General features: G+C 41.0%; 1 protein-coding gene across 1 annotated transcript in view; it reads right to left on the bottom strand.

The window, feature by feature from the left end:
* Nucleotides 1–6,130: 6,130 nt before the first annotated feature.
* HTR3B (5-hydroxytryptamine receptor 3B) overlaps nt 6,131–20,884 on the bottom strand; it is a 29,978-nt gene continuing 15,224 nt past the window's right edge. The window contains exons 3-9 of the mRNA XM_031957239.1: nt 18,431–18,475; nt 17,925–18,034; nt 17,268–17,437; nt 15,861–16,018; nt 8,733–8,943; nt 8,421–8,618; nt 6,131–6,774 (exon numbers count right to left, since the gene is read on the bottom strand). Of these exons, the coding sequence (XP_031813099.1) occupies nt 6,533–6,774; nt 8,421–8,618; nt 8,733–8,943; nt 15,861–16,018; nt 17,268–17,437; nt 17,925–18,034; nt 18,431–18,475 (1,134 nt within the window). The 3' untranslated portion in view covers nt 6,131–6,532. The remainder of the gene's footprint in view (nt 6,775–8,420; nt 8,619–8,732; nt 8,944–15,860; nt 16,019–17,267; nt 17,438–17,924; nt 18,035–18,430; nt 18,476–20,884) is intronic.

Raw genomic sequence — 20,884 nt, 5'->3', positions numbered from 1 at the left:
AGAGCCTGGTGCTGGGCTGGGTGGAAATGCACAGGGGGTTCACTTTCATTGAGATGAGGAAGCTTGCAGAAAGCCCAGCCTCCCACCTACCTGCCTGGCAGTCTCTTCTAGCCCTAGGGAAAGCATCACTGCAATTCCTTCTTTATGATTTCTGCCAAATGAAGCATAACCTTAACTACAACACCCTCTTGATAGGTTGCAGGGAGGGCAGGGCGAGGGCCTGCATGGAGGGCTGCTTCAGTTCCATAATGTAATCACTGGCGTGGGTCATTTCAATTATGGACACCTGAGTGCAGAGTGAGAGCTGCTGCTCATAAACGCCCCCATGCTGTGTTGGTTGGCTAATTATGAACCCATAAGTGTCTTGGTAGGTAAATAACTCAGTGCTGAGAGATGCCAGCAGAGAGATGGAGAGGAAAGAGATAAGCAGCAGAGCAGATCTAACAATGTATCATCCGAGCTAGGATGCCTAGGCTGCAGGTTAGGTTCCTGGGTCCACTCTCAGACAGCTGAGGGTCCTGGAACCTTGGACAGAGGGCAAACCATGCACAGACTAGCTGCCATTGTGGCAAAAGAATACTGAACCTCCACATCTTCGGTAGGGACCCACGTGGAACAGTTTGCTACTGATTCCAGAGCTGTACTGTAAGATTCTTATCTTTAATCCCTATCCAAAAGAAATCCGACCTAAAGAGACCAACCTCTGGACATGGAAGAATGTGAATGCTTGCAAACTTCAGTCTCAGACATTGGTTCCATCCTTTCTTTTCAACCAAGTGTGCAATTTTGGGAGGGAGAAAAGCAACAGATAATTTGCTAATAAGTTTTTTAGAAAAAACTATCAGGGTCATTTCTGGGGCATTTCTACCTTGGGTCTTTTTAAAACCATCCCTTTGGTTTGCTATAGGTTCCTGACTCAACCAGACTTAGGATCTGACTGAGGGATTCTGTTCCAAAGAGGAATTCTGCTCCAAAGATTTATATACACCAAGGGTTCTTATCATTTTTGATGTCATTATCCCCTTTAACAGTCTGGTGAAGACTAGAAAACCTTTCTCTGAATGATCTTTTAAATACATAAAATAAAATTCATAGGATTACAAAGGAAATCTAATATAATGAAATATAATTATCAAAATAGTTAAAAAAAAAAAAGTTTGTGGATGCCAGATTAAAATGCCTGAATACAGATTAGCCCAACTTCTTCATGCTACATCTGAACCTTCATAATGCATGTCAATGATCAATCAGTCAATAAGCATTTGTGATTGCTCCTACTATGTGCCAGGCATAGTACTAGTAGCTGGAGATATCAATAAAAAGTGAAGCCATCTCTGTCCTCAAGAAACTTCTACTAGAGTTTATGGATTATGTAGAGGGGGAAGGAAGTACTCCAGAATATCCACTGATTAATATATGAAATAAATATGTGTTGATATGGGAGGTGGAAGATTTACAGCTGGCCAAAACAGGAAAGTTCTTTCAAGGAAATGGTATTTGAGCTGAGCCCTGAAGAATAAAGAGCCAAGACTGAATGTCGTGAAACTCAGTGGCTGGAAGGATGGTGGAACTGTTGACAGAAATTGGAGAGTTAGGAGGAGAGATACATAGAGTCCATTCAGATGGACATGTCCAGCCCACAGTTGGAGATGGGGGAGCTGTCTCTTAAATGGGAGATGAGCCTGGGACATCTAGTTTTGAGAGTTATCTCTCAAATATTGTTGGGGATGCTTATCAGATTTTCAAATGGCACAAAGTTGGCAGCAATGGCTCACATTCTGGATTGTTACAGGGTCAGGATTCAAAAAGATCTTTATAAGTAAGATTGTTGGGCCAAATCTAATAAGATGAAATTTAATACTTATAAATAGGTAATCTTACAATTGATTCAAAATATTCACATCACAAATATAATATGGGGGTGGTACGATGAGACCAGAAAAAGGTTTGTATAAAATAGGCCTTGGGTCTGCACTCTAGTAGAATATTGTGCTTAATATGAAAACAAGAGCAGGACATATCAACCAAAATTTAACTTGGTCTTTGGTTGCACTGAGAGGCCTAGAGTCACTAGGAAGGTGACAGTGCTATTACTGTACAATGTTCTTAACAGATAACATCTATAATAGTGTGTTGTACTCTGGGTACCACATTTTAGGAAGGACACTGATAAGCTGGACAGCATCCAGAAGATGGAAAGGGAAGGGAAAGAGTCTCAAGATCATGCCATCTCACAATGAATTGAACAAATTAGGTGTGTTTAACCTGGAGGAGAGAAGACTTGGGGGACAAGATAGTTGTCTTCAAGTTTTTGAAGGACTTTTGTGGGGAAGAGGGATTGGACTTATACTTAGCCTCAGGGGACAGAACTGCAATGGGTAAAAGCTACAAAGAAGAAAATTTAAGCTTGAGGTCAGGAGGATCCTTTTAACATAAAAGTTTAATTGACTGCCTCCATAGTTCCTCATGCCTCTGGAAGTATTTTAGCAAAAGCTAAATGACCTCTTGCCTGAGATGCTGAAGAGGGATATTTTTTATAGGTATGGGTTAGGTGGATATTAAAGTCCTTCCTATCTGTGAAATTCAGGGGGAAAGGAAGGTAACAGATATTTTCTAGCTCAAACACTGCTAGGAAAGTCACGTTGCAGTTCTAATGCTATTTTCTCCATCTGTGAAACAGGGATATTGTATTAATACACCTTGATACTTCTTAGAAATAGGAATTGAGCCAAGGATGTTACCTCATTCACCAAGATGGGCATATAAGCTACATCATCATGTGGTTTCACCTAAGTTTCAAGGGTCACAAACTCTGAGCTAGATCTAGCCCCACAGTTGTCCCTGGAACATTAATCATCTAGAGACAGGCAGGCCCCATTTGGGCTGGATAGTTCTGACTGAGATGACTAAGGGGTGATAGTGTTTCAGGTTGCATGAGTCAGCTCACATCCTACTCATAGCTCCAAAGAGTGACCTAACAGAGGTCCAGCACTGCAGCATGACCTATTGTGGGCATGCACCAAGACCTGGCCAATCCAGACAGGGAAATTGGATAATACCTAATTGGGGCTGAATAGGAAAATAACTGAGTCATACAGGCCCAAGGCACATGAATAATTTAGAGCAGTAAAACAAAAACAAATCAAATCCCAAAGATTATCCTGGGCTAGCCAGCTCTTCCTAGACCATGACAGATACTAGAGTATTTAAAAAAAAATCATAGATTATGGGGAGCAAGTTGTTCAATAATAAGGGGATAGATTGCTTTTTCTTTTTTTCTAAAAGTATATGACTACTCATTTAGATTGAGATTCATGGATCATTAGAACTAGAAGCAATTTTGGAGATTATCTAGTCCAATGTCGTCTTTTCATAGATGGGGAAATTGAGTCATAGAAAGATCAAGTAGCATATCCAAGATTATACACTGAACTAGCAACAGAGCTGATATGGAAGCTTGTCCCAGTCTCTCTTACTGGTAGTAGTGCCTTCTCTCTGTTGATTATCTCCATTTATCCTGTATCTATTGCTTGCATGTCGTCTGCCCAATTAGAATGTGATCTCTTGAAAGCAGACCCTGCTTTTCTTTGTTTCCTTAGAGTTCAGTTCAGTGTCTGGCATAGAATAGTTATGTAATAAATTCTTAGTGATTTGACTTGAATCCTAGTCTTCCTATCCCTCGTGCACCGATCTTTCTCCCATTGTTGTCGGGGACTTTGATTAAAACTATCAGGAGGCTTTTCCCTGAGCATGCACAAATGGCCTCCCTTGGAGGATCCGTGCAGGTTAGGTAGCCTCCTTTGGAGGAGTTTTCACCCATAAGAAAAAGTCACCAAAATTCACCTGAAGATAACAGGAAGGCAAGTGTCTGAGAAGGTAACATAAGGCAACATATGTGGTCAATCCAACAAACATTTATGAGTGCCCATTATGCACCGGGCACTATGCAAAGTGCAGATAAGGAAACTGAGACTTAGAGAATATCAGATACTTGTCCAAGGTCAGTTAGCTAATTAAGGGAAGGGGGGAGGGGGAGACTAGAATACTGGTCTACTGCCTCCTAATCCAATGTAACCTTTGCATCCAAGAGCTGTGTGTGTATGTGGGTGTGTGGGTATGTATATTTGTGTATGTGTGTGTGTATATTGTGTGATTGTGTGTATGTGTGTGGTGGAGCAGTGGGAAAAGGAAGATGGTTCTTTCTGGACCTCAGAGGGTTGAGAACACCATGAATCGTCCCTACCTCTCATTGTGGGAGAAAAGGAAGAAAGCTGGGCTAAGTTCAAAGAATGCTTGAGCATGGAAAAGCAGAGAAATATCCACAATGGGAGAAAGCAGGAAAAGGGAAGGTTAACAGGTGGAGAGGGGAAGGCTCCGTGGACACTTTCTGTTCTGAAACTTCTTATGTTCCTCATTTCATTAACAGCGGCAGCAGAATTTCATGGACAATTGGTGTTGAGCACTAACAGGGAGGTAATGAGAGAAAGAGGTTTCAGGTAAAGGCTGTTTGTATTTAATTTTTTTTTTTTTCCTGGGGAAGGAGGGTGGTGTTTTTAAAAAGCAATTTCAGAGCTGGCCAAAGTTACCATCTATTTTAACTATTCCATGACCTCCACAAGGACAAAGAAAACTATCAGAGTTGGGGGGGCAAGGTAGATTTTCTCTCTCCTCGATCCCCTATTTGCCAGGATCGTCCCAAAGGCTGGTGGGGAGGGGTGGAGTAAGGCTACAGATTTCACAGTCTCTCAGACTTGGGATTGTCTGGGAGGAGCACAAGGAGATTGCTGGAAAATGTGTCCTTGGCAAGCCCAGAGAGAATCAGTCACTCCATAATATGTACTGTTTGTCTGCCGCTGCATGAAAACCCCTGTGAAGTCCGAGGCAAGGAAGAGGGGATCCTAGAAAGAGAAGGCAGAGTTCAGGCCCTCAGGGATCTCACATTCTACTTGGAGGTAGGACATGATCATGCAGGAAAACCAGCTGCTTTTTGAAGAGGGTGAGAACATTAATATCAATAAAAACTCTGTAAAACTACATCTCAGTAATAAAGAGAAGGAGAGAACTGAATGCTCACGGTGAGGTGGAGAAATTGAGATTTATAAGAGAAATTCTCTTCTGAGCAGTGAAGGGTGGGAAGGTCCTTAGATAAAGTAGGAAAAGAAGCTGGAGGATGGTTTTGAATTTGGATTTGGATCTGATACAATAGACAACAAGATTTCCATGCATAGGAACAGCCTGATTAACATGGTATTCCAAGAAAATAACCCTAACAGTTGCATATATTGGAAGAAAGAGACTGGAGGAAGGGAGGAAAAATTTGTTTCAGATGCTGGGCAAACAAACCTTACCTACTCTAGAACAAAGCTGCTTAAACTGTGGGTTTTAACTCCATAAGGGGTAACTCCATATGTACCTGAATGTGGAGGTTGCAAAATTGTGATTGATTGTCAATAAATCTTTGATTTGTATATCTTTTATTATACCTATATACACAAGGTCACATAAAAATTTCTTGGGTAAAGTTTGAGAAACTCTGCTCTAGAGGAAGAGTGGGGATGAATAAGAGGCTAAAGAGTAAGGGAAAAAGAATGGAAACTTGGGAGCAGGGACCCCTTCTTAGCTATCCTTGTATTCTCCAGCATGTCTAGCATAGTGGGCTCAATAAATGGCCAATTGTTCAATTCATGCAACTTAGAATCAAGGATCTACTTTTATAATTAACATTCAGAAAAAGCCAACATTAAATCAAAGGCACTGAATAGTGGCCTGGGAACAGTGGGATTGGGTAATGCAGAAAGGTAAGGGTCTAATGGGAATTTAAGACATTGAGTAATCTAGAAAGAATCATTGGATTTAATCCACATGGATATTAATCATCATAGATTCAGATCTTGAAGGCACTTTGGTCAACTATGAGGACCAAGGTTCGTAGGGAAGCTAGTTTGCCACAGAAGAACATTGGAACCCAAATTAGACAAAGAGGAAAGAGATAGGATGGGTTTTTAGTATAGCTGTAGATCAGACTGGGCCTGGAGTCAGGAAGATGTGAATTTAAATCCATCCTCAGAGACTTCCTAGCTGTAAGACAGTGGGCAAGTCACTTTACCCTGTTTTCCTTAATCCACTGAAGAAGGAAACAGCAAACCCTTCCAGTACCTTTGCCAAGAAAACGTCATGGATAGGATGGCCCAGGGGTGATGAAAAGTGCCCTGAACAACAGGTAGATCTGCAAGGGGTAGAGAGGCCATCTAGTCTGACCTCTTCATTTTATAGCCAGAGGATAAATGGCTTGTGGAAGATAGTTGGTGGCAAAGGGAGGATCTGAACCCCATACTTTGACTCCAGAACCAATGTCCTTTCTGCTATTCTGTATTATTTCTCTTGCTCTTAAAAACATCATTGGTGGTAAATGGAAATAGAGAAGAGAGCAGCCTGTGGTCTTGTGGCCCATCCCTTTTCCCTGCATCACACACACACACACACACACACACGCACACACACACACACTGTGGACACTCTGAATGTGGCCTGGCTACTTTTGAAGAGAGCCCCACACTGCCCAGAGGGAGCACAGGGTGACCGTGTACCCTCCCAGAACCAGGAGGTAACCCCTGAACAGAAGCTTGTCAAATCGGTACAGCATCCTAAGCCAGGAAGCCTCCTGCTGGGCAGCCTGGTCCAGAGCCTGTATACAGGAGCTGATGGACTGGAGCTGGGCCAGAGTCTCCTCCAGAAACCCCGCCTGCGTCTGATGCTCTTGAGAGAGGGGAACATCTGGAATGAGGGGAGAAAAGACCCGAGTAAGTCAGGATTGCCAAGATTCAGTTTTTGATCCCAAAGCTAAGACCCAGAATGTATCTGGTATGAAGAAATTTGTAGGGGAAGATATTCCATCCCTGATAGAGGGGGGGTGGGGCTGTGGGGCAGAGTGAAGACCAAATTGCAGTGTGCCCTATTAATTAGCATTTAGTTTAGATAATATCCCTGGAGTTATCTTTGATTCTTCCCTCTCCTTTACCCCTCACATCCCAACAATCTTCCAAGTCCTTTTGTTTCTATCTCCAATTTTGTCTCTCTACTCCCATTGTTATTATCATAATTCTGATCTTCATGATCTTTTGCCAGACTATTGTGACAGCCTCTTACCAGATCTCCCTGCCTTCCCTATATTCTCTCCATTTTGATCTGGTCTCTTATCTTGCCAAAGTAATATTCTTAATGTGCACTTCTCCCCGTTTCACTTTTCTAACCAAAAACCCTCCATGGTTCCACATTGCCTGGTGATAAAATGCAATTCTTCTACCTGGGATGGAAAATTTAATTTCAATTTAATTAGACTTACAAGACATTAGACTCACACATTACAAGCTACACACGCCCTGATCTTGTTCTGCTTTCTGCCTCTTTTCATTCACCTGCCCTATCCCCATTCTATAAACGTTTCTTACGTATCTCCAACTCCTTCAGGGACTAGTTGAAGTGCTACCTCCTATACCAACCCTTTTCTGGTGACATCCTCCTCAAATGTCTAGTAGCCCAATGTCTGGATCTCTCCTTATCACTTTCTGCCTTCTACCATACTTGGCTGTGAATGTGGAGAAGCCGTCCTCCCCCCACAATTAGTTTATAAAGTCCTTGAAGGCAAGGGCACTTTTTATGTTTGTATTCCTAATACCCAGCAAAGTGCCTTCCACATAGTAGGTGTTTGATATCTCTTTGTGAATCAACTTAAATGGGGAAAATGCCAAATCCACAATTGTACATCTGAGGGCATCTAGGTCAAATTGATGAGAGTAGATTTCATGGGCTTGGGGACTGATCCAATTTGTACATTTAGGGCCCTGGAAATACTGGATGAAGGACAATTAGGACAGGAAGATTGCCTTGCTTTCTCACATCAAATGAATATCAAAAGGCTTTGGAATCAAAAGCTTAGGTACTTTGGTTTGTAAGGATATATCTCTTACTCATTTAAAGTAGGGGTTCTTAACCTTTTAGATGTCACATAGATCTTTAGCAGTCTAATAAGGCTTTGTAGACACTTTCTCAGAATAATATTTTTAATATATAAATTAAAATTTAAATGAAACTACTTGTATTGAAGTACAGTTATTACAGTACTCAAAAATAAGTTCACAGGCCCTGGGTTAAAAATTCCAGATCTAAAGGATAAGGCACAAACCATAGAAGTCTGTTTTCTAGTTCAAATGAGACTAATTAGGAAGGGAATCAGGTGGATGGAGCAGATAGACCTTTAGATTCTGAGATGAGTTGATTGAGCTGGAATCATGAGAGTGTTTCATAGATCTAAAGTCCTTAGCATAGATCCATGATACCCCTTAGGTGTCCTATCAATGTGAATTGATGCTGATAAAAATGAAGCATGGGGAGAAGGAAGGAAACTCCAGCTTCTCACCTACCTGTTGGGGAATCAGTCACCTTCAAAGAAGTTCTGGTCACAAGGGCACTGTCCTGTGGTCTAGTCCCAGAGGTCTTTTGGAAACAAAAGAGGGGATGGTCCTGCCCATTGCTTCTCTCTGTGTGGAGGAACTTCACCAGAAGGATAGATTTAGATAAGCTGAGAACCAGGAAGGCCATACAAATTGTGAAGAAGACACCTGGAGAAGGGAATCAGGCAGAGGGTTAGCAAAGGCAGTCCCTCCTCCTTCTCCAAATTAAAAAACAGTTGAGGGGCAGAAAAGTTACCTCTCTGTATTGCTAATACCACTCACCAATCAAAGGTGTGCTCCCTGCACTTCTGGGAACCTCATCAGACATGTTGACTTTGAACACTGTGTAGCCCACCAGAATGCTGGTCTTGAAAGTGATCCTTGAGCGGCAGTTTGGGGGTAGATAGAAGCTGCCTAAATCCACAACCATGAGGAAGATACTGGGAATCAACAGATTTACCACATGGGCCAATGGTCGTCTGCGGATCACCAGCTGGGAAGGGAAAAGCAGTCAAGGAGCATGTCTCCCTTCTGGGCTCCCCACGCTCCATCATGGAGCATGGGAAGCATCCTTTTAACTACATGATGTCTGTTGGTCAAGGCTTTTCTTATACCACCCTGGGTTCCCAACTCTTTTTAAGAGTTTGTAAGTTTGTACTTCTCTTTTAGAAATGTATGTGACATTATTCCAATAATAGGGGGAAAAATGGAAAGTTTCAAGTTTTAACATTAAAGGATTAGGGGTAGGGGAATGGGTTTGGACTGGAGTTATCAGTTCTTCCCTATAGGAGAATTTCCTCAATAAGGAAATCACGTCTCATCTCTTGGCAATTGTACTGTCAAGGCATATAGACAGCACAGCAAATAGAACGATATGTCTGGAATCAGGGAGACCCGAGTTCAAATCCATCTTCAGATACTTGTTAACTGTGTGATCCTGGGCAAGTTACTTAACCTGTTTGCCTTAGTTTTCTCATTTGAAAAATGGGGATAATAATAGCACCTATCTGCCAAAAAATTGTGAGGACCAAATGAGATAATATATATAAAATGCTTAGCACAGTGCTTGGTACATAAAAAGCATTACATAAATGTTAGCTGCTATTATTATTATTATTATTATTATTATTATGCCATTAACTACTGCCTACTTCAGGTTCCTTATCTTTATAATGAGGATGATAGTACTACCTTTCAAAATTTTGAGGACCAAATTGGATATTTGTAAAATGCGTTTCGAACCTTAAAGTATTATATAAATGCTTGTTATTATTATGCTGTAATATAATTATTTTATGAAAATTAGATCTGAAAATTGTTGATGAATTTTTCATGAATTACCTTCTCTCCTTAGCTAAGATATAATGTTCTTAAGGACTGAGTTGAGAGGCACAATAATAATTAGAGCACTGGATTGGGACCAGGAAAACCTGGGTTTAAATCCTATCAATGGCTATGTGACCACAGATTAATCACTTAACTTCTTGACTTTAATTAATCTCATCTATAAAATGGGAGCAAGTGATAGTAGTACTTATCCACTGTAGGATTATATTCCCACTCACACAATGATGAGCATAAAATAGATATTCAATAAAAATGCATGGAATTGGAGTTGAATGACAAAGAACTTCCTGGCAAACAGGATTGTGATGGTTGTTGATATTATTAGCAATCATTGAATCTCATTTTTCTGGTGTAGGAATTGAGGGAATTTTTAAAAAACAGGAGAGATTTTCATCTCTCAGAAATGATTTAAGGGATGCTTTTTTAAAAATAAGATGAATGGATCAGGTGATCTTTCAAGATTTCTTTCAGCCAAAAGAATTATAAATTTCTAAATTATAAATTATAATTTATAAATTATAAATATCTATAAAGATAATAGAAGGAAATGTTGGAAAATGTCATGATTCTTGGCCTGACTTGTCTCTCTTGTCAGTGTAGAGCCCTCTACACTCAGTGTAGAGTGTAGAGAAGAAAAAATGAATTTGGTGAGGTGGAAGTTAGAACTGAGCTGGAAGAATACTACAGCATCATCCCAAGGAAAGGGAAGAGCTCAATGGGTTTTAGACAAGAGACACCACCTCATTGATCAGCCTCATCAGCCAATGGTTCTGGTATTCCATCTCAGTTCCATGGAACTAAACAAGGCCAAAATCATTTAGCTGATTATAGCATAGTGATTATTGGGCTTTGCTTTTTTTTTTAAAAGCATGAAACACGATTGGCTATGAATATATAAAGCAGAAACAGAAATTCACCATTTTGAAATTATCTGGTTAAAACACAAAAAGTAGCCAAGAAAAACAGCATAATTGACTTTTTCCAACCCATACCTCTCCTGTTTATGTCAGCAAGTGGCTGTGCATACTGATGATGGAATATGGAAGTAGAGAGAATAGGGAGCTAAGAGGTTCAAGAGTATAAAAGTGTTTTCCAATAAAGTCCCATATCCATGCTTTGGGGAGATATTAGTACAATGGTGGCTTTAGCCATAGGTTCTAAATCTATGAGCTTATTAGCATAATGAAATTTGCCTCCATTGGAGAGAAGGTCATGGGAACAAATGAGGTTAAAACTGTGAAGCACTTGGAAAAAAGTCTTTGGGTCAGTCCTAGTTGCTGGAATTATTATAGTGTTCATTCAGGGTTTTACATGGTATATGTGGATCCACAGTCTAATTATCATAAAAGCAGAAGACTGAGGAGTAAAATAGGACCAGAACAAAAGGTGTGACAGGTATGATTTCAAGTGGTCACAACTCCAGAGGTGATGAATTTTTGTCAAAATAGGAATCATGCATGGGGTTTGACAGAATGCAAAGGGAGTAGTGTTGGAAGGATACTGGACATGTAATTCATTGCTGCCATGCAGACTGCCCCAGAATCAATTCTGGCAGGAAAGAAAAAAGCCTTTATGAAGCCGATGGCAAATAAATGAAGAACAAATCTAGGTTTTGCTATAAACTTTAAGTGGGAACCAATTAGCTGTGTATCTATCAACATGAAAGATTATTAGATGAAAACTGCCATCCTCAGAGATAATGTTTGAGATGGGAATGGGATGGAGTGGGATGAATAGATGGGATGGAAACATTTTCCCTCTATGGAGGTAGGGGGACTAGACTAGACAACTGGAATTCCTGTCAAGTTCAGAAAGTCTGGGATTGAACCTGCTTTCAGCTTCCATAAAATGGGACTATAGAGTGATTTCAAAGAAAGCTGACTTCAGAGATAAGATCCTCTGAGAGCTACTTCACCCTAGGACAAACACAGAGGCAGCATCTAACATGACCCTGGGATGGGGGAGGAGTGGTACCAAATTTGGCTCAGTGAGAAACTACTGTTTCTGGATCCATCACACCCAGAGCCCATCATTTCTAATGGACTAAAGGAGCCGGTGCCTTTAAATTCCACAGGAAAGGAAGAGAAAGCACTTTAGTTTCAGTCCATGTTCTCCATTAGACACCCTTCAGGTGTTAGCAATATTATGCCACAATTTCATTATCCATTAAAGCCAGGTAATAATAAGTACACAAAGGTATTTGGAGCCTATTGATGTTAATGAAAGAGATCAATCTAATTCAGAACGTGTGTGCCGAGAGCTCCTTGGAGATGGAATAGGCCCCAAGGTTAGCCTCTAATTGCCTCCTTGATGGTAGACCCCACCAGTACTTAATTTTGCATGACCGTCTTTATGACATAGTTGGAATTTTGACGCCCAGATTCACTCTCCATAAGGAAGCCCATTTTCCTCTCTTCCCCTCCCCCTCCCCGACATTCCAATTTTGGAGAGTGCTGGGAAAGTTACTGCCACTCAGATAAGTTCCTCTTTGTCCTTTCTTGGATCTGGCCTGCAATTTGAACAAGATCCCACTGAAAGGTGCCTTTTTCCTAATATCTTGAGAACTGTCTTCTCTTGTATTTCCTCAGAGAGAAAAAATTGACCCCACTGGACAGAGTTTAAGTTTCTGTCCATATTATTAAATTCCTTGCCAAACGTGTTATCGACATTCCACAAATATGTGATAACTAAGACTCCACACCTACTTAGAGTGACTTTGGAGAAGGTTTCTAAAATTATGATTAGTCTTTTATCACTTGTTGATAGGGCTAATGGTACTCCAGGCCCCATAGAAAGGAAAAAGCTCTTCTGTTGGATTTATACAACATTAAATCTATAGGGTGACTCAGAGATGCCTCTGGAAGGAAAAAAAAGGAGAGTAATACTCTTTGCCCTTTTAATACTCCTTATTCTGCTTTCCAGGCATACCAAATTTTTGCCTGAAAAATCTATAAGTCTAAGAGGAATTGTGTTTTGGACCCATTTCTTCTTTCTTAAAAACAAAACAAAATAAACAAAAAATACCTCTGCCATACAGGAATCAAATGTTTTCCCTGTTGTTTCTGGGAACCAGTACATCCAATAAAGTATTGGAGGCTATGTCCTCTCCTATGGCTGTTGGAACAGGTCCCAGGAGCCTTAGAGACATTCTTGTTGAAAGAAATATCTGTTCTCTGGGCCCCCTGCCGAAAGTAGCCCTGACTTCAAAGTGTCATCTGCCCCCTCTAATAAACAATACGTGTTATGGAGCCAGCAGATATGATTGCACCATTAGCTGGGATCTATCTGGATTTTTAGCTCCTTTGATTCAGTGCAAACAGCAGCAGAGTGCAGAAGAATCAAAGGGGCAGCACATTTACAATAGATTTTTGCTCCCTCATCTTCATCCTTATATCCCTTTCTTTGTGACAATAGTTGGGGAAGAAGAGGGTGATTAGATAGAAGGGAGCACTGACTCATTGTGTCAGATGACCTTTCAGCAAGGGGTTCCATTTGCTTCCCTTCAATTAATGCTCTCTCCTCCTTGCAGGATAGCAGTATTAGAGAGCTGAAGGACCTTGTTCTGCTCTGGGGAGTGAAGAGAAACCAGGCTCCTATCTGACAGGCAGTGGGATGTTGAAGTCCCCACACTGTAGGATGGATCTAAATACCTTAGTTAGTTTTCATAAAGGTCTATTGAGTCTAAGAATTAATACAAGATTCAGTGTATAATGGGAATAAAGCAAGTAAAGGGGGCGTGGGAGATCAAATGAGACCAGTATCTAATCGTGAATCAAGCTCAATATTAATTGAATGTATAGACCCTCCCATTAGACTGCTCATCCAACTCCTACACATCCTAGGAACTGAACCACATATTCCATGAAAATGACCATATTCTTTTCCACTGCACCCTAGAAGTTTTCTCCTTTACCTGGGAGGGTCCCATTTTGGTCTCTGGAGCAAAGAAGCTTCAGGGAGGAAAAAGTTTAGAAAAGTATCTGGGTTGTGCCTTGGCAATACATACAAAGAGGAAATATGACAGTAGGGCGATTGGGGGAAGAATCTGCAGGCAGGACTCCTGAGACCCAAATTCCTGCAAACTCTTGGTGCCTCAGTTTTCTCATCTGAAAAATGGAGGTAATGCTCTTAAGATTCTCCATCTAAATACCGAGAGGATGAATTGAGAATGGGGTGAAATGGTTGGACAGAAGTACAAATGACTACTGCTTTGGTGGAGGCTCTGTGTCGGTGTATTTCTCAGTGTGCCGGCCGGCTCTGCCTTTGTTTGCCTCCTCCATGCAGTGTAGGTAATGGGGTGTGCATCAGCCTCTGGAGCGCTTGATAGGTGACTGTTCCACCTGGCACGTGTTAGTCCTGTGCATTTCTCTTTAATGCTCTCCATTATTTGGGCTGCATTAATAATGTTTGCAGGCTGATATCTTTAAAATTAATGAGGTGTTTACTCTTATCCAAGAAACTCATCAAAATAAAGGCAAGGAAAAGCTTCCTTTTTTCCTTCTAGCAAAAGAGGTGGACAGGTAGTCCCCAGTGCAGTCTTTGCTGAGAAGAGACAGGAAATCAAGGCAAATGTGCCGCTGGAAGGCTGACTGCCAGGATCACAGCTGGCCTCGTGTTAGGTCGTAAGTTTGTGCTTGTGGTAAATAGCTTTGGCCGAATGGCAGTGTATGTGTGGGGAAGGAAGGGAGAAGGCACACGCAGATAAGAGAGAGTCCCTGGGCTTAACTGATGCTTGGGCATCTGTGGGCGTTCCGGAGAGGTCTTGCTCTGAGTCACTGTGGACATTTCCTACCCTAAGACCTGCATCTTCACCGGAGCTGGGAGCTTTGGCAGGTGCTCCTAGGTGAAGTTTAAAGTTTGCCTCCTAAGCCTGTTTCATGCTGGATCTCTCTTATGGGCACAGTGAATAGATCTCGTCTGCAACATGCTTACAGCTTCTCTTTTTTGGGTCAGCTCTGTTGCCTTCTTGGCGTGAAGAATCCATCCACCCCTTTTTAACAAGCTCTGCTGAATCTAATAGGCGGGGGCTGGCCTTTTCCATGTGGCCATGTATTTTGAAAGGACACCCAGATATGGGAACGTTATGGACTTTAGGCTAGCTAACAGGGTAAACTGCAATCGTTTCATGGGATGTGCAAGCAGGCTACCTTTTTATCACAGTACCGTTGGAAGGTTTCAATTCTTCCTGACCATTCTCCTATTATAAGGGTTTCCTTTGCTGGCTAAATTTCCATACAGTGGTTTGAGAATTACAGTTCTTCATCTCAATATTTCACCGATATTTTATAGGGCCATAGGTCATAGATATGGGAATGGGAGAGACCCTAGAGATTATTTAGTCTAACATCCTAATTTTACAAATGAAAAAACTGAGGTGGGTTAAATGAGCTGCTTATGGTTACACAAGTGGAGAGTCAGGATTATAACTAAGGACCTCTGACATCAAAGCCAAAGGTCTTTTCAATGCACACACACTCTTATCTCTTGAGATTCTCTATCAACTGGTTCTTTATAGTAGCAATGCCAATCATATGAAATTTATAACTTATATGGAACGGGATAATTATTGACTATTATTTTTTCATAAATTTTTTTCCATAAAGGGCTGTATTATATATTAGTACTACTTTCAGGGAGATCCTATTTTCTCCAGTCATTTCAATGAGGATTTTGAATATTGTACTAGGCAGGTAATTATTCTATGGTATCTTTGCTTTTGTAAAGCAGTATTGGAAAGCTTTAAGAATCAAGGCCATAGTGAGTTGATTGATTCATTCATTTCCTTAGCCCAGATCTTCCCTTCTCATTCTTATGCTGTCTAAAACGTGTGCTCTCTCCATTCCTTTGTTTATTTATAGGCAGCCTGCGTGTGAGAGGCTGAGTGCATCATGACAGGCCCTGTGGCTGGGACCTGAGGTTCCAGGATAAAATGGAGTCTCCAAAACTTTGCATGCCCACAGTGCCCAATCTCTCCTTCCAGGGGCAACTTTAGGACTCCTTCCCCCCCCAGAGAACATCACAGGGAGAAAATGAGCACCCAGAGGAAGGCAGTAAAACACCTACGTGAAACTGAATCTGTGCAAAGTCTCCGGCTTCACTGTACAGGACGTGGTAGGCTGAAGGCACAGAGAGGAGTTCCCATTCACCATCATTCATGAACATCTTTTTGTCTTTCTTAATGTCTTCTGTGCTCCTCAGGAAGGCAAGATCTACATCTGCCACTGGAAACAACAGAAACCACAGGTCTGCCCAGGGAAGGAGAGCCTTCTCCCACCTTCCTGCTTCTTTATCACAGTCCTTCCTTTCCCTGCCATCAGACTTCAACCGTTATTTGGACTGGGCTCTATTTTACATCCCCCACACTGGGTCTCCCTATTTGGAATACTAGATGAATACAGCAGGGAGAACTGGAGCTCTTGTCTTTGGGTTGGTGGGGCAGGCACCATGGCTTCCCTGTCTCTTCCCTCTAGAGATAAAGACTATCATCATGACTCCAAAATCAGAGGCAGGAGAGGGCACCCTAGGGACCAGGTGGATGCTTCCAGGATTGGCTTGGAGCAGAGCTAGGATCCCAGAACCATAGAGCTAAGAGGGAAAGCACTTCCAAGGTCTGCTAGTCCAGTATCATCATGTTATAGATGAGGAAGCCTCAGGCAGGTTAGATGACTTGCCACAGTCACGTAAGCAAGAAGCGCCAAAGGCAGAATTTGAATCCAGATCTTCTGACTCTAGCACCACTAGTCCCCTTCTATGTGCTTCATGAAGCCGCCCAAGCAATCTTCCTATTACAGAGGCTTGATCTGCCACTCTCCTCCTCTACAGCCTTCAGTAGCTCCTCATTATTTATGGGATAAAGTACAAACTCCTCACCCAGGGCATCAAGGCTTTCTTTTTCAGGCTCCAACCAACCTTTCCAGCCTATTTTTACCCTACTCTGTGACACACAGTCCAGCCAAACAGGACTTAGACTCCATGTTTTCTCCCCCATTCTGTGCAGACAGATAATCTCCTGAGTTTAGAATGCCCTTAGTCCTTATCTCTCCCTGTCCTTATCTGTTCCTCCTCTCCCTCCAAGGCTCTTCTCTTCCTTCCACTAGGAAATTCTTTGCACTCTTCTAAAGCTTTGCTATGGCTTTTGCTCCAAATCTCCCCTAGCCCCATATAGTTTTCTATCTTGTATTACACTTATTTAATATATGTTATATCCTCTCCATACACATACTGTCCTATGTTATTTTCATTAAGACCATATTGTTTTCATCCTTCTTTGCTGGGCACCCAGCACAGTGCCTTGAAAAGATCGGGCACTTAATAAGCAAGTTGAGTTAAGCTGAATTGAATTCAATTGAATAAGCCACTTGATAAGGATAAAGTAAAGCAATGACAGATGTCAGCTGTTTTCACTTTTGGCATATGTTTTCTCCATAAGAACATTTTGCAGGTAGCTGACCCCCATCTCTCTGAGCTTACCTGTGTGCAGGATGCTGCTGAAGGTGAGACTGCAGTTCTGTGTATCAAATGGGAAAGCATATGTCTCCAAACTGCATGCAGAGACCACCTGGATGGGCTTATTGTTCTTAATGGTCCCAGATGAGTTCACATAAACATAGGGAATATCAGGCGATTTTTCAATGTCCACGCTACATAAAACACAAGAGAACTTGCTGTTGAATATATGACCTGGGTTGGTTACACAATTCTGATTATACTAAAGGAGGGGTGCTCAGTACAGGCCTTGACATATATGACTGACCTCTATAAAGCAGAAAGAGATGGACATTTCCCTTGGGATGATTCAATACTGGCAGTGGTCTCAGTAATGACATCCTCATGAGTTTTCTCTGTGGCTCTATTGTAGTGCTATTTTAGTCTCAGAGGGCAATAATCCTATTCATATAGTAACTCAAGCATCCATAATTAAATAGTCATCTCCTATGAAGTCAACTCACTATAAGGTCCACTTTGATTCTAAAATTCTTTTTTTTCTCTACTGTATATACACAACAACATAGCTTTGGCTCAAATGCAAAACCAATAATAAGGTAATTTAGAATTAAAATAAGTAGCCATTGATCAGAGTACTCAAACCAGTCTATATCCCATGAAAATAGAACTAACTCTACATACAATTCATTGATGATGATATCTGGGGCCCAGATGGCACTCAGTGGAAGGGAAATTTCTCCTATTCCATCAAACATACTGGAGTTCCAAGCTAAAAACTCATCATTCCAAATCTGCAAGAAATCAGAAAAGAAATCTGTCATATTTAGCATCGTTAAAGAGCAGAGAAGAAGCTTAGATTGATAACTCCTGGGGGCTATCAATTGATAAAGTAAGTACATTTCTCCCCTTCCTCTCCAACTCACCACTAATCATAAAGAGGATGGCCAGCCCTAAACTGGAAATAGTACATTGCAGATGGTGTTAGATAAGGTGAGTTTGGCATTTAAGACCTGGCTAATCATATATCAAACAAAAAAATACTTATTAAGTGTCTACTAGATGTCAAGCACTATGTCCAAGAAATAAAGATACATAATAATTGAATAATGTATATTCTTTATGAGGATAATTATGGGTTTTTTCAGGTCAGGAATCTAGCATTAAAAGAAGGAAACATGCTCAGTTACCTCTTGGTACCACACACTAGTCTTTAGTTTTTGATTCTGTGCATCCTGCAGAGTCAGAAAGAAAGAAACATTTGAATACCCCATTAAATCTCAGAATGTCAATAAATCAAAGACCTAGTTCAATGGTATGTCATTTCAGTAGGAAAGAAATCAAATCTCACCACGCAATCCTGATTTTTAAGCATCACCTCTACTCTTCTTAGCTCTCTTAAGTTCCCATTTATTATGCACACCTGTCTCTATGAGCTTTACTATATTATCTGTGACAAAATGGCACTTTGACTGCACTTGACATCCTCAACGAATCACTAGTTTCTTTTCCACTCTAATTAGTTACTCAGCCATTAATCAGAATGAAGAATAATATATATTCTTAGCCAATCCTGGGCTAAAAATATGAGACTGAGCTTTTATTTGTAATCAAGATATTATTCATAATCTTTCAAGGTATGTTGTTTCAGCTGCTACAGGCAGTTACTCACATTAAGTCACACTACTATGGATTTTCCTGTTCTGAAAAGAAACTGAATGGACTGGACATAAATAAGGTATATTGTGGATGACATGACAGATGCAATTCCCGGAGGCCTGCAATGAGTCAGTGATCATCTTTAAAAATGACTATTTCTCAATATGTGAAGAGAATCCTAAAACTTCTAGGCTACTGGGGGTTGGGACAAGAGGAGGGGGGAAAACATTCTTGAAAAAGTTTATTGGGAATATATGGGTGGAGGACAGCTATTTGTAGTTAAAGGAATCTTCATGAGCTCACATCTTCCTTTTGTTTTCATTAAGCTGTTAATGAAAGCTATCCCTTTGGAGAGAAGAAAATAGGAAAAGAAAAACAAAATCAAAGATGAAGAAATATGAAATGTAGGGTCCTCTTTTGTACATATTCTAACCTGCTGTTTTCATGGACCACTGTTATTTTGTGGTCTGATTTTGACTCAAAGCCCAGGAACACTGAGATAGGCAAGAGCCCAGTCTTCCTCTGTGTTTTGTTTGGTGTTTAGGGCATGCCAGTTCTCAGTAAATAACAAATCATAGTTCTTGTGTTGGTGTTATGAAAGCACTGGCAAGCAGCCTTTACTAGTTTGCTTTTTTTTCTTTTTCCTGGATTGAAAGCATAAGATCAGTTATACAGCAATGTGTTGTTGTTATCCTCCTCCCCGTTCCCCAACTTCACTAAATGTATCTGTCATTTGAAGTTAATATTAAACCTGGAAAACTGAAGTCCCCTCTGCCATTAAGAAGAGGAGAAAACTGTTGCTGAAACATTTCAGGGGAAGAGACAGGGTTTTAAGCAGATGTGGGGGTGCCCTGTTTTGGTACCCCCACAAAGATCAGTCTGGATGGACCATGTTTGCAATCTTCCATGGCCCCTAAATGGATGCTGTGAGACAGGTTTTGGAGACCTATCCCCTAACACTATACAATAGGAAAGGATTAATTCATCAGCAATTCCTAGTGGAATAGCTTGTAGCCACTATGAAATGTGACTCTTGGCCAAAATGGACTCGATTCATGTCCTGACAGTCGGGGTCAGGTCTTTATTATTACAGGAGAGAATAACTAGCTCATTATCATTCCCATTAGCTTGGAGATCTGGCAATGTCCTTGCACACTTCCCCAGGACACTACATTTTACAATGAAGAACTCTCCAGCTGGAGAGAATAAAGTCTAATGCGGTAACCTCTGTTGGGAGACTTAGCAGTTAACTTCAGGACTTCTTGAGAATTTCAGCCTCAAGGTACTTCAATCCTTGCTCTGTCTATTGACAGCATCTTATTCACAAGAAATGAACTCCTTATGTCAATTAAATGTACATGGTGACCTTTTCCTCATTCCTTTTTAATTGAAGCTGAGAAAGTTCCTTCATCAAATCAAAGAGTCATGAAGATGGGGAGACGGGTCCTTTCACTGTGTTCTCATTCTCACGATTATTTTATCCATTAGATTCTTGATTGTCTGTGGGGATGGTTCCACACTTCATTTCTCTCTTCTTGCCCACTTCTCTGCTCAATTGCTTTTACTTTCGAGGATTTTTCCCTAATGCCTGCCTAACGGGGGTGGGTAGTCTTCATCTCTCTAAACCCGTAGAACACAATGTCAAAAAAAGGGAGTTGGAGGCTAAACAAAAATCTTTTAGTCAAAGGAAACAAGTTTCTCAATGCCAGCTGGTGAACATAATTGGTTCTCTGGTGGCATTATTCACAGCTCTTCCCCTGCGTATCTTTTTTTTTTTTTTTATTTTCAGATACCTTCCATCTTGCTTGTTAAAAGCAAAGGATATTTCAGAGAATTGGAATTCATTAGTCTTCCTAACAGAGGGAGCCTATTTAGATCTAAATTGGTGGTTAGCAAATATACAGATAATTCCTCCACATTCTTATTTATCTTTCCCAGTTCCGGAGACTATAGAAACAGATGCCTCAACGTCTGGCTGGGAGGCT

This window comes from Sarcophilus harrisii, chromosome 3, assembly GCF_902635505.1.
Source record: "Sarcophilus harrisii chromosome 3, mSarHar1.11, whole genome shotgun sequence".
Taxonomy (NCBI): domain Eukaryota; kingdom Metazoa; phylum Chordata; class Mammalia; order Dasyuromorphia; family Dasyuridae; genus Sarcophilus; species Sarcophilus harrisii.
The sequence above is the reverse complement of the archived record's forward strand: the minus strand, read 5'-3'. Positions and strand labels throughout refer to the sequence as shown.